This window comes from Anguilla rostrata, chromosome 10, assembly GCF_018555375.3.
Source record: "Anguilla rostrata isolate EN2019 chromosome 10, ASM1855537v3, whole genome shotgun sequence".
Lineage (NCBI taxonomy): Eukaryota > Metazoa > Chordata > Actinopteri > Anguilliformes > Anguillidae > Anguilla > Anguilla rostrata.
Window position 1 is genome coordinate 37,059,752 of NC_057942.1, and position 12,728 is coordinate 37,072,479.

General features: G+C 43.7%; 1 protein-coding gene across 1 annotated transcript; it reads right to left on the minus strand.

Annotated features, from left to right (window-relative positions):
- Positions 1-1,274: 1,274 nt before the first annotated feature.
- LOC135233382 (cytochrome P450 1A1) lies at positions 1,275-9,022 on the minus strand. The gene is made up of 7 exons (XM_064296847.1): positions 8,710-9,022; positions 6,731-7,594; positions 5,984-6,107; positions 5,004-5,093; positions 4,010-4,133; positions 3,791-3,877; positions 1,275-3,106 (listed from the first exon to the last, which is right to left on the minus strand). The coding sequence occupies exons 2-7, from the start codon at positions 7,580-7,582 to the stop codon at positions 2,824-2,826; spliced, it is 1,560 nt and encodes a 519-aa protein (XP_064152917.1). The 5' UTR covers positions 7,583-7,594; positions 8,710-9,022; the 3' UTR covers positions 1,275-2,823.
- Between the last annotated feature and the right edge of the window lie 3,706 nt (positions 9,023-12,728).

A 12,728-nucleotide genomic window follows, 5' to 3' on the forward strand; every position in this document is an offset into this window, starting at 1 on the left:
GGGGCCCTGGGATCACGGGACCGACAGCGGCAATTATGAAGTCACTTTGCCAGTCTGCGATTCAATTGTGGAAGGGAAAAAGCATCTCAGAGAGCGACCGGGCTGCTTCTGAAGGGAGAGAAAGAGAGACAGAGAAAAAGAGAAAGAGAGAGAGAGTGAGAGAAAGAGAGAGAGAGTGACCGCCTTCACCAACTAAGTCACTCAGGAGTAACTATGAGATTATGAGAATTTCTCTCCCGACAACAAGCATTTTTTCAGGAGCCACAGGATGAGGTAATGCTGTATCGGAGTCACGGCTCCATTTATAAAGGGAGTGTGTGTGTGTGTGCCCGTCATGTAGCGAAAGCAACCCACGCATCGAGAATAATTCCCCGAGCCCCATGCTGAAGGTTGTGGTTCAGCGATTCCCAATCGTCTGGTTGACCCGGCCCCCGAATGAACAGAACCTCTTTTTGTGTGTCGACCGTCCCCGTAGGTCCCTCTACAGTCGCACATTATCGTCGCGAATAAAAGGAGAGGCGTACTGGCAGGCGGAGAGGAGCCAGTCAGTCTTCGGACCTTTGGATGGACACGTCCGTGATGCATACTGTAGGGCCGACCTGCACGACTTTCCTCCTTCTACAGAGGAACTCCGCAGCTTTTTTTTCCCCAGAGCCTAACCAATCCTTATTAATTGCGTTTGCGTTCGTGTTTATCGTTTGCCGACCCCGCTTTTTGTTTCTTCTCCGTCTGCCGGTCTCATCCCTTCTTCTTGTTTTCTCTTTCTCTCGCGTTCGCCGCGCAGATGTACTCCACACACGCCCAACGCGGTCTGTTATTATTAATTACCGTGCATTTTAAACCCGTACTGCGCGCTCCCTCTTCCAGAACAAATTGAAAGACAACGGAGCTTATCGGAGGACAAAGGGCCAGGGCCGCCCGACTGTCCTGTCTCTCCTTCATGCGAAGACGGCCGCTATTTCTGCCAATTAAACTTCCCATCCACTTTACCAAAAAAAAAAATGCTTATTTTTCTCTGTTTGCAACTTCACAGTAAACACAGACATAGATTTCTATCATTTAAAATAATAATTTTAAAAATTCAACAAGGGTTCACTTAGTGTTTCTTTCATCGCTGAAATTAACCTCAGGAGTATTCCCATGTGAAGAACATGTCATGTCATGAACATGTAACATGTCAACGACACATGCACGTAGCTTCTGGAAGCCGTCTCAAAAACTTGTACGGGAGCCAAGTATCTCGGGTCAAAAATCACAACCACCAAAAAAGCAGATTTGTTTTGCTTGACTTGTAGTTTATTTGACAGGTACATTAACTGTCAGAGCTGCTTTTCATAGACTACAACCATTACATACAGTAGTATTGTCATTATAAAAGTGTTAAAGCACACATTCTATACAATTCATACATGGTTACAGACGACATAAGGTGCATAGATATATTTCTCCATCTGAAAGAGCATTCATTCACTATTATCATACGTAGATTAAATCACTGTACAGACAAGTGCTTAGTGATGATGTACACTAGTGACATCCATATTCTTCTAACCAACATGTTCTGTAAAAAGACATACAGGCCTAAATAATCTGACATATTATGCTAAAACCCTCTTGTCCATTTTAAGTGTTCGCACAGACACTCAGAAATAGGTTTCTACATCAAAATTTTGCAGTAGAATGTAAAAGTAAAACAACTAAAATACACCGGATGGAGATTTAAAATGTACAAGCCCTAATTCGGAGGGGTTAACTGCAGCTACAAGGGTAGCTCCCCCTCACCTTGGTGTCAGGTAAGAATTTGATCCTGTGAAGCCCCTTGGGCTCTGGTGATTTGTGATGGTTTAATTACTCCGTGGTCGTTTTTTTTTCCCCCAAACTCTCTCTCTCTCTCTGTGCCTAGCTACCGGCTCCATAGGGGACGGGCCCGTGCCAAAAACCCGCCGCGAAGGAGCCAGCCGAATTCATGCCGGCTCTCGGAGCTTGATTAACTCGTCAAGATATCCCGTCTAATTTAATGAAATTCCGTCACGGCGTTTAGTTCCGGCCCAAATCTCCCACCACGCTTTTCCAATTTATTTATCTCAGCCCAATTTCTCTCGTTCCCCATTTCATTCCCCCCCCCCTCGCGGTCTTGTTTTGTAAGACTGTGTTTAAAAGGCCTTTTAAACACAGAGACTAATTCTAATTGCGGCGCCCGGAGGAGGGGAGATAATTAAGACGTACAGAATCTGTCATGACAGGAGAGCAGGACGGCTAGCGCAGAGACTGGCTAAGCTAATAGCTTTAGACACGCCGAAGGCAGTTCCTAAATCCCGGAGTTAAGAACACAGTCCCCGACGCACAGGCATTGTCCCGCTGAACTCATTGCTAAGGATACGCAATGTTCCCTGTGCACTTATCCATCTCCGAAAAAAAAAATATGTGAATGTTTCAATGTAATGAACTCCTTTTAGATACATTTTAGACGTTTCTTGCTGGGAAACTGTCAAGAAGTTTTGCAAAGGAGAAATTGCTCATGAAAGTACTTGTGCAACTCCTCATAAAGGTATTAAATATACATTATGGAAAGTAGGAATCATACTTAATATACTTCATAAATTGTTCTTTTGGGCCCTCCTTTTTGTTTATAATGCACATATGGCTATGGCGCTTATGCTAGTGAGTGGAAGGCTATTATGCTAACATTGTTGACAGATGGCTATGGCGCTAATGCTAGAGAGAGGAAGGCTATTATGCTAACCCTGGTGAGGGAAGGCTATGATGCTAATGCTAGTGAGAGCAAGGCTATTATGCTAACCCTGATGAGAGAAGGCTATGGCGTTAACGGCGTGGCAAGACCGCAATCTTATATGGCTTGGGTTTCATGGTCAGGCCAAACTCGGCAGCGAGGTCGAGCTCCTGGCCTGGCACATTTTCAATCTGGAGGTGGTGAAGAAGCGTGGTGAGGAAGATGAACATCTCCAGCCGGGCAAAGTTGTCACCGAGGCATCGCCTCTTACCCATCCCAAATATCATCACCTTTTCTGTCAAGTCCTTGTTCAGATGCCCAGAGCCATCTAGAAACCTCTCAGGCCGGAACGAGCCAGGATCACCCCATAAGTCTCTGGAAAAAGGAAACAAACAAATGCAATTGAGTCAAAGGTTAAAAATGGCCAGCTCATTATACCCCTTTCTCACTGTAGAGCTGGAACTAGGCTGGCTCATTGTACCCTTGTCCAACTGTAGATAAAGTCTGCCTCATAAGTAAACACAGTTTACATGCAGTTAAATTTAGTGGTATTCAGACAGCTGTGTGAAAGTGGTTGTTTTTTGTGAAAGTTTGGCAGAGCATCTCAAAGGATTACATCAGGTACTTAGTGATGTCCATGAGTAGCAGACTCAATTCAGTCATCAAATGTAAGGTGTGTGCGACAAAATACTGACCTTGCAGATCATTAAATTTGTCAAAACTTACTTTGTCTCAATATTTATGCTGACCTGAAATAAGGGGACTTGACTAACTGAATGGTATTGTTGTAATATAGCTCAATGTCTGTTTAAAAAAACACACACATGAAATAAATGCAGATATTGCTAATTTTGCCTCCTTGTCATTGTTTGATTTGAAATACAGATTTGATTTGATACAGATGAAAAACAACCACACAACTCTCCAAATGATTTTGCATTTAACTGTACATATACTGTATACTGAATACCATACAACTGTCGCAATACTTTTGAATTTACCTGCACATACAGGCACTGCACACACAATACCATAAGGACAAGGTGTGCCCGCACTCACGTGTCATGGTTCACTTGATACTGGTTGATGAAAATGCAGGTGTCTTTGGGAATAAAATATCCATTCAGGACACTGTTGTCTGTGGTGCTGAAAGACACAGAGGGGAAAGACTAAAGAAGGCGACAGGCCACACTGATTTATTTAACAAGAATGAACAACAGCCAGTATGTGATAAACACAAACAATGCACGCGATACATTACTAATAGCCTTGTCTTACCAGTGCGGTATTGTGAAGGGAACATACGACGCGTGTCTGAATACTTCATATATAAAAGCCTCCGTTAAGGGCATGTTGGGTTTGTCCTCAAACCTCGGCAGTCTGTCGGAGCCAATCTTCTCACCTAAACCGAGACAAAGAAAGACATAAATGTTGTGCCTGTAACCAACCTTATTTCCAACACTGAAGATGTATAGGCGGGTACTGGAGACACGACTAAAGCGCTCGAGCGATCATTTGGTAATGTATTCTGCCGCCACCCGCAACGAAAGAAACGGTAGAAACTCTGGTTCTGGAAAATGCAAACTCGGCACATTATGTTAGTGTTCATCGGATTCAAAAGAAAAGTCCAGACTCAGCAAATGAGTCCGACCTTTTCGTGCGCCGCGGAGAATTAAAAAGGAAGGCAGAGACGCACGTGCGCACAGGATGCCCTGATAAATCATCCCCTCCTTACATGCGATACAGACTTAACACAAAAGTAATGCACAAGGAAATATATTTCTGTGACACGGAAAGACATACTTTTATTAAATATGAATTGTTTTGTTTAACTGAAATACACCACTCCCAAATGCACAACACTTCCACGGTTAATCATAAAAATGCTGCTTAAATCGCTTGATATATTGCATTACTTCCACAAATGTATGTTCAACAGCACTGGAAGATTAGAGGAAATACACTCATCAACTAAATGGTGGACAACTGTATTCTGAATATAAAGGCAATTATATTGAAATAGCTATAAAATGATTTCCTCCTTGAGCTTCTGCGCTGTAAAATGTTGTGTTACATCAACTCTGTTAGAGAAAATGCTATGCTGTATGTTCATATCTTTTCAGGACAGTTATATTTTCAAGAGATGAGCAAGAGCAAGACAAATATACCATTTCTACGGTATGCTTATGTGAAACGCTATTTGTAAACACATGGTCAGGAAGCACATTACCCATTTCCCTATTTGTAAACACATGGTCAGGAAGCACATTACCCATTTCCTGATTAATTTTAGCCTGGATGTCAGGGAACTTTATAAGGTAGAGCAGACTCCACTGTAAACCTGCTATGATGGTGTCAAATCCTGAAAGAGAACAAAAACAATTATTATTATTATTATTATTATTATTATTATTATTGTTAATCTGTTTATAGTCTCACCATCCTGGACTCCACCCTCTCCCCCCCCCCCCCCTCCCCCAACTTGACCCCCATCCTCCCTCCAACGGCAATCAAGACCCGGGGAACTATAAAACAGCATTTTCGCTAGACGCCAGCAGCTGCCTGGACCGCTTCCCAAAGAGCAGACGTCATTTTCTTTCCCAGGCATCTCTCTGTCATTCACCCGTGAGGATTGAACAGGGTTCCAGCTCCTGCGTGTTCTGGCAAGGCACCTCACCGAGAGAAACAGGCCTCAGGACGTGACACTGTAAATCAGGCCAACCCTGTTCCTGGAGATCTACCATCCTGTAGTCTCCATACTTTGGCACCCCTGATTCCACTAGTAAACAGCTCATTGAGATCTCTAGATGTTGAATGAGGTGGGGCTTTGTTAGGGCTGGAGGGGATACCTACAGGACGGTAGATCTCCAGGAACAGGGTTGGCCAGCCGTGCTGTAAATCTTTACACAAATGATGAAAAATGTAGATCTATACAGGTGTGGAACACACTTTTCAACACATTTAGGATTTCTACAGAACCTGAGGAAGGCTTTCAGCAAAGTTGAATAGCCAGCAGACTTTTATTCTGTTTTCGGTTGCATAACAGCAGAGTATGGACAAGCTCCACCCTCCTGCTAATGAGCTTGTTTTGCAAGAGCCAATGCACACATCCGCCAACTATGTTAAAATTTCTCAGGCACTCTGTATGAAAAGAACTGTCTTGTTGTGGATAATTTTTTTCACAAAGTACCTGGTAAATAACAAGACCAGTATGCGACCAATACAGCTCTGTTAGCTGTAGGCTTCTCTTACCTGCCCCAAAAATGTCGATGACAGAGTGCACTATCTGATTGTTGGTGAGCATGTCGGTCTGTCTGTCCTCCTGCCTGTCCTCACAAAGTGCGATCAGGGCATCTGTGATGTCGCGGATACAGCTCTGCACCAAAGGCAAAGACAAAATCACCCATTACCTAGTCTCGCCCCCCAGTCACTCACCAGAGCAGTGGTGTCTGACGCCAGCCCTGGAGAAGCTGCAGATTGTAGCATTGTAGCCCTTCAGGACTTGAGTTTGACACCCCTGCTCTAAAGCATCTACAATGAGAACTTAGCTTCTGAAGTAGCTTCTGTTCCCATCAGCCTGACTGGTTCTGGCCAGCGTTACATTACAGGTTGGTGGCAGAGTTGGCTTTAAATGCTCCCTCTCATTGAAGCCCAACCCAAACTAAATTATGATTGATCAGACGTAAATGACAACTAGTCTATCCTTCTGAGAGCCAGCAAAACAAGTTCTAAGCATTTCGAATTTTTCACAAAATGAAATATAGAGGTGGACAGTTTGTGTTATGGCGTTGCTTTGCATCCTGTGGTCCTGGAGTTCATACATAGTCTAAATGCTCATGGGAGAGTGTAATGAGGACATACTGCGCCCCAGAAATGAGCTCGGGTGAGTGTTAGCAAAGAGAGGAAAGCAGGAAAAAAACAGCATAAGACATGTGAAAGGGAAGCGATCTGATGAAGCTAACAGAAACATTGCTTTTTCATAATTATGTGTGTGTTTACCTTGTTAAAGGTGGTGAGATGCTCCTGGATGTTCCTCTCCATGAAGCTGTTCATCCTGTGTATGTACTGGACCATCTTGCGGAGGGAAGGGCTGGGCAGGTAGCGGAACACGGGGAAGAAGTCGGCCAGGTTCCCCGAGGCGAAGATGCGCAGCACCTCGTTGTTGATTTGGACGATGCTGAGGAAGTCCTTGTCGTCGCGGTCGTAGCGCTTGCCGAAGCAGAGCGCGCACACCACGTTGGCGACGGACGTGACCAGCGGTACGGCGGGATCCGCGCCCTCGCCCCCGCCGTTGCCCCGGAGATCCTCCACCATCCTCAGAGCCTCGGCCCGCACGTGCTCCTCCAGCAGGCAGGAGCAGGAGGAGTCCCGGGCCTCCGCCTGGGAGAAGGAGCGCAGGGCGTTCCGGCAGATCCTCTTGTGGCTGACCCAGGCCTCGCCGTACTTCTCGCTGAAGGTCATGCTGGTGCCGTTGGCCACGGCGGAGAAGGTGAAGAGGTCGGGCCGCCCGGCGAAGGCCTCGCCCTGCCGCACCAGGGCCTTCCGGATGGTTCCGTAGCCGCTCAGCACCACCACCTCCAGGGAGCCCATCTTCACGCGGAAGACGTCCCCGTACTCGGCCCGCATGCTGGTCAGGGACAGGTGCATCTGGTCCCCCAGCTGGAAGAGGTTCCCCACCAGGGGCCAGGGGGTGGGCCCCGGGGGCCGCTGGGGGCTCTGCCCGTCGGGGACGCCGCAGTCCCTGCCCCTCAGGGCCAGCAGGATCACCACGACAACGCAGAGCACCACCGTCAAACTGGACGTGGATGTTAGCATGTCCTCCAGCAAGACCTTCCACACCAGTGTTTCCATGGTCCTGAAATGCTTCACAGGAAAAACATGAAATCAGATCAAACATTTTTGTTAAATATATTGGTATAAAATATATGAACCTCATATGGAAGACTACACTAGAGTAAATCAGCAGATGCTCTTATCCAGGGTGACTTACAATGTAGGAGAACTAGCGCATTCACCTAATTTATAATGAGCGAGACCGATGAGTATACTGTATGTACAGTGTAAGAAAATACAAGCATACTGTATATGCAAAAAAATCTTTTATATTTATTATGTATGAATCTATGAAAGTACACAGTCAAATGACCAGTGTTAAATCAACTCTTACAGAGTACATAAGGTCCCAATCTGGACCAGAGCAGGACCGTATGCACTCTGTAAGAGTTGATTTAACACTGTGAATTTTACTGTATAACATTCTCTCCTTAACAAATATAGCCCAGTTTTGTGTTTTGTTAATTCGTGGGAATTTAATTTGATTCCAGGCATGTTATGAGTGTCAGAATTTCATGAACACTGCACGCGTCGATTTCCAGTAGGTTAATCAGAACTCTGGGATGCATTCCCTGTCTTGCTATATTGAACGTTTGCAGATTCAGTTTAGCCTAAGCTAAATAGATATGTGATATGACGTTATATGTATTCTGAGTGTTGCTCAACACTCAGTGGCGCAACAGTTAATAAAGATAGTTCGTGTGCATCGACCGCTGTTGTAATCCATAAGTGGATAAATAGCTGCTACTGTACACACGTTACATTGTAAATGTGCAGTGTTAATTCAACTGAGCAAAACCATATGTAAGACTTCACTTAACAATGAAAATTTTACTGTGTATACACAGTTTAAAACACTCTCGGGCAAATCATATCAGTTATCTGGTCTTCACGAGACAGTTAAATAGACGCGCCAACTATTTAAACCTGCAGTAAGGCTGTCCTTTGAATACTAGACAAAACGTGTCTCGCTTACCCAAACGGCGGTAAAGCCCAGACGCAGTTGCGTCTGTCAGACCCGTTATAACACCAACAAAAGGGCATAAAGCATGAAAATCACAGTATAATTTAGAGGTTGAGATCAAAATTAAGTTTAAAACAGCACCACCACATCTATGCATAACAGACAAATGTATTATACTTACAGAGGAGCACCCCAAAGGAGATTATTCCTTATGTGGCTTCCAGACTCCCTTTATAGAAGCTGTGTGACCCCCTGCAAAGTGAATAGTTGGAGAGTATCATGACTTGCAACGCAGCGCCACAGTATTGCAATCGGAGCCAGGAACTGTTTGGAGTAGTGGGGAGATCTGAGTATTTACGCAAATACAGAAATCGCACAGTCGCCTCGGCTGAGTGCATGTTTTCTCTTTCTTTCTAGACATTGTTTTGAAACTCGGCATGGCTATGAAGAAATGTCTGTTATTCGCTGTAGGTGGTGTTCTTTCAAATGTGCATTTTTATGTTTTATTTTTTGTGTGTGTGTGTGTGTGTGTTGCCTAACCGATAATTACACAGCGCAGACAATTCGGGAGAGATCCCTGTGCACAGGACCTGAGAGCACGCGACGCCAAAAGTCTGCGGCGCACTGAAATTGCACCCGGTAAAGCAGAAAAGAAAAATTCCGTTTCGAAGAAACAAGTGGCGTAACGTATCGTTATGATGTAGAGACTTTTTCCAGACTCAGGCCATTTGAACTTGGATCTAGTGTGGTGTGACTTTTCGAGGAAGTTGATACAGACTATATCTCATAAACCACGTTGATCTCTGACAGAGGATGTGGTTATTCTCCAAAACTGGTCTGGTATGATTTAGAAACCTCAGGCAAGTATTTGACTCGATCCCATTACCTAATCCGTCCGCACATAAACATATTTTTTACGTTTTTTTGCAAGAGGACGATTTTACTTCGCATTTAAACGTTTACTACAGGCATTCCGAAAACTCATCCAAGTGACTGAAACAAAAGAAATGAACCAGGAAACAGAATTTAGCACAGTGAGCGTAATGCCTTCCAGATGAGAGTAGCAATTTTCATTGTAAAGAGAGATAGAGAAGACTGGTTTTAATTACTGGCTTTCTAATGATTTGGCAGACAAAATAATATTTGGCCGCACGGTTAAGACAATATATCGGTTAACGGCTGTAGCCTACTCTTATTCATCTTGAGTAGCGACTATAGCCTACATATAAGACGGGACACTGTCTCCTCCCGTCTTCTCCCCCCTTAATCGTTTTGTCTGTTCGTCTGTTTGAAATGGTGTGTCAAACCGACTTACTTTGATTATCCATGTTCCATGTTATCCATGTTCTACTTTCATAGTTTAAACAAAATTAATGACGGCGCATGAAGAAAAATTGTTATTCCAGGTTATTTTTAAATTTATAGAATATCAGGTGATCGAATTTACCTGGTTTTCAATTTATTTTACCATGGTTACGTGACATCATCTTTGACTAAACTGTTAGTCCGATTATTCCCCACATGGCGGCGCATTCACTCCAAATTTGAATAGAGAAAGAGACAGCGCGAGGGAATGTGAACTGGCCACCTTTGGGCTAAAAGGCCGAAATCTTTGGAACCGAGAAATCCTACCCTATTTAATGTTTGTAGCAAACTGATGTAGAGCGTAGAGATGGCACACCATATTCTGCAATAATACATTTTAGAATTTCTGAGCAGGGTAGGGAGTTCAGTGACAAGAGATCCATGGTTTTACACTATTTGGAATGACGCTGTTGCACCCTATGAATGGGATCTTGATTTAGGCCTACATCATGTGTGATGAATCAAAACATTAACATTATTGAATCCAGTGTTAGAGAGCAAAACTGAACACAGAAACAGGTCTGCCATAAATCGGACATGATCATGCTCATCTCTACAGAGATGGAATTGCTTCACTCTTTTCTGGATAGTAACACCTGTGGGGTGGTTTTGTTTGTGCTTGTAACATTGTGTTAGTGTTGTAAGTAAGACTGTAAGTTGGGGTCCACTGTTGGGTTGTAGGAGGATTGAGGTAGGTCACAAGACACAGTATAAAATAATTTACTGTATAGAATGTGCTTTCCAATGACAGTCACAAGAAATTAAAAGCCTAACTAGAAAACACTGGATCCGTCTTTCCAAAGTGCAATGTATGGAATGTCAGGCATTTCTGAGCCAATTGTAGATGGGTAGGGCATGTGGGGGAACCAATCACGTGTGTCTGAAATGTGGGGGGGGGGGGTTCCGTTCCAACTCCTGGAAAGTGATTAGAATCAGAACACACTGCTTTCCTCAGGCATTTGCACCACAGAGTCCTTAGCTTCACTCCGCATTTGTTTAAAAAAATAAAAATTAAAAAAAACATTTGGATGGGCGGTGAGAAAGGGGGAGGGTGAATTGGTTTTGAGGAAAACCATATGTCCTTACTAGGGGAAAAAATGTGAATTTGTTTTTAGTTTTTTTTATTTATTTATTTTTTTTTACAGATTCAGTGCTTGGCGTGAAGCAATTCGTGGTATGTATATTTGTCGTCATCTGCCGTTCAAAAATATGGAAGGATAAACCTTTCATTTCTCAAATCAAGCATTCATTTTGTTGGGCCCAGGGGCAGAACATGTTGGGAACACAAGGGCAGGGTGATGTGGGTAATACGCAGATCCTGAATGACATTGTAGTAAAATCCTCGTCTGTCCTTACTAGTGCTGACGAGTCTCTAGAGTTCAGCTTGTTCTTAGAAAGCCCTTACAAAATATGTCTGACAGCAGATTTCCCCCAGCTGGAAAGATGGCATGTTTCCAGCAAATAAGACCACTGCCATACAACTTTCAATGCTCTCTACAAGAAGGTGTATTTGCACTAAATTATAAGTGATAACTTTGTGGCACAGTCTTTGTCGAACGGTGTCGAATTTTCTTAATGCCACATTACATCACAAGTAGATATTCGTGTAACAGACCAAACATTCCATTCCATTGATTTAAGGACTTTTAATTTGTCCGCACAGTGTCAATTTTGTTAAATAGCACACATTTACTGAATGGAATCACATAAGATTATGGAGATCGGGGAGTCTGAGTCTGAAGTTTTCTTGATTTATTTTGAATGTTTTCGGAGGTGCTCGTGAATTCAGTGAATTCACCAGGGGGAAGCCATGAAATGACGACAAGCCAAACCTGCATGTGTTTTAAAATCTGTGTCAGCGCAAAATTACGGAACCTAAACAAGTTTTTAAACAACCCTAAATAATCATGCAATTAGCTTGCGTCAGTCTCACAAAATCCAGCCGCCAATGCTTCACAGTGTCCCAAATCACTTTCACTGAGGGTTTAGGAACAAATTAATTGGTCGTATTGTCCAATGTTCATCAGTGCCGTGTGTTAAATAATTCTGACCTGAGGCATTTTTTATTGTTACCTTATTTTTACAGTATATTGTTTTAATATTAATTGATGTCTGCAGAGATATTAATTTCTTAGGTTTAGTTATTACATGCATAGCAGCTATTTAAAGCATGTAACCTTGAAAATGTGAAAATGGTGTTTTAAGTATTTCATATTAGTAAAAAACTAGTAAAATATAAAATAGAGAATAAAGTATTGCATTGCAGATTTACAGATTGTTTATTAGTTTGTTTAAATGTTTCCTGTTCTTTTTTTTTAACTCATCATTGGCTTGGCTTAGCATAACCAGCCTTACAGTACATAAAACAACCAGCTGATGGCTCTTCTCCTCTTCCTAAAATCCCTCCCTTCTGGTCTCTTCCAGAGGGGCCTATCAGGTCTGCTCAGGCTCAATCAGGCAACACCCCCTCCTGTCAGGACATAGCGCCTCCTTTGACCCCCAGGGGCCCCGCGTCACACACGGGCTCCTCTCGCATGTCATTACCGCTGTCACGAGCCCGAGTGTATCGCCCAGTTACCGTCACCACTCAGAGGAGCAAGTATGGGCACAGAGTGTCTGTCACACGCACACACACACATACGCACACACAAGCACACACACGCACGCACACACACACACACACGCACACACACACATACGCACACACACGCACACACACACACACACACACACACACACACAAGCACACGCATGCACATACACACACACGCACGCACACACACACACACACGCACACACACACACACACACAAGCACACGCATGCACATACACAC

What these genes read in the sequence shown, in the direction of transcription:
- LOC135233382 (XM_064296847.1), bottom strand. Translation starts at nt 7,582, where the DNA reads ATGGAAACACTGGTGTGGAAGGTCTTGCTGGAGGACATGCTAACATCC. An exon ending in TAAAATTAATCAGGAAATGG is followed by an intron (nt 4,134 to 5,003) that starts GTAATGTGCTTC and finishes GTCTCGGTTTAG; the next exon opens with GTGAGAAGATTGGCTCCGAC. An exon ending in CCCTTCACAATACCGCACTG is followed by an intron (nt 3,878 to 4,009) that starts GTAAGACAAGGC and finishes TGTGTCTTTCAG; the next exon opens with CACCACAGACAACAGTGTCC.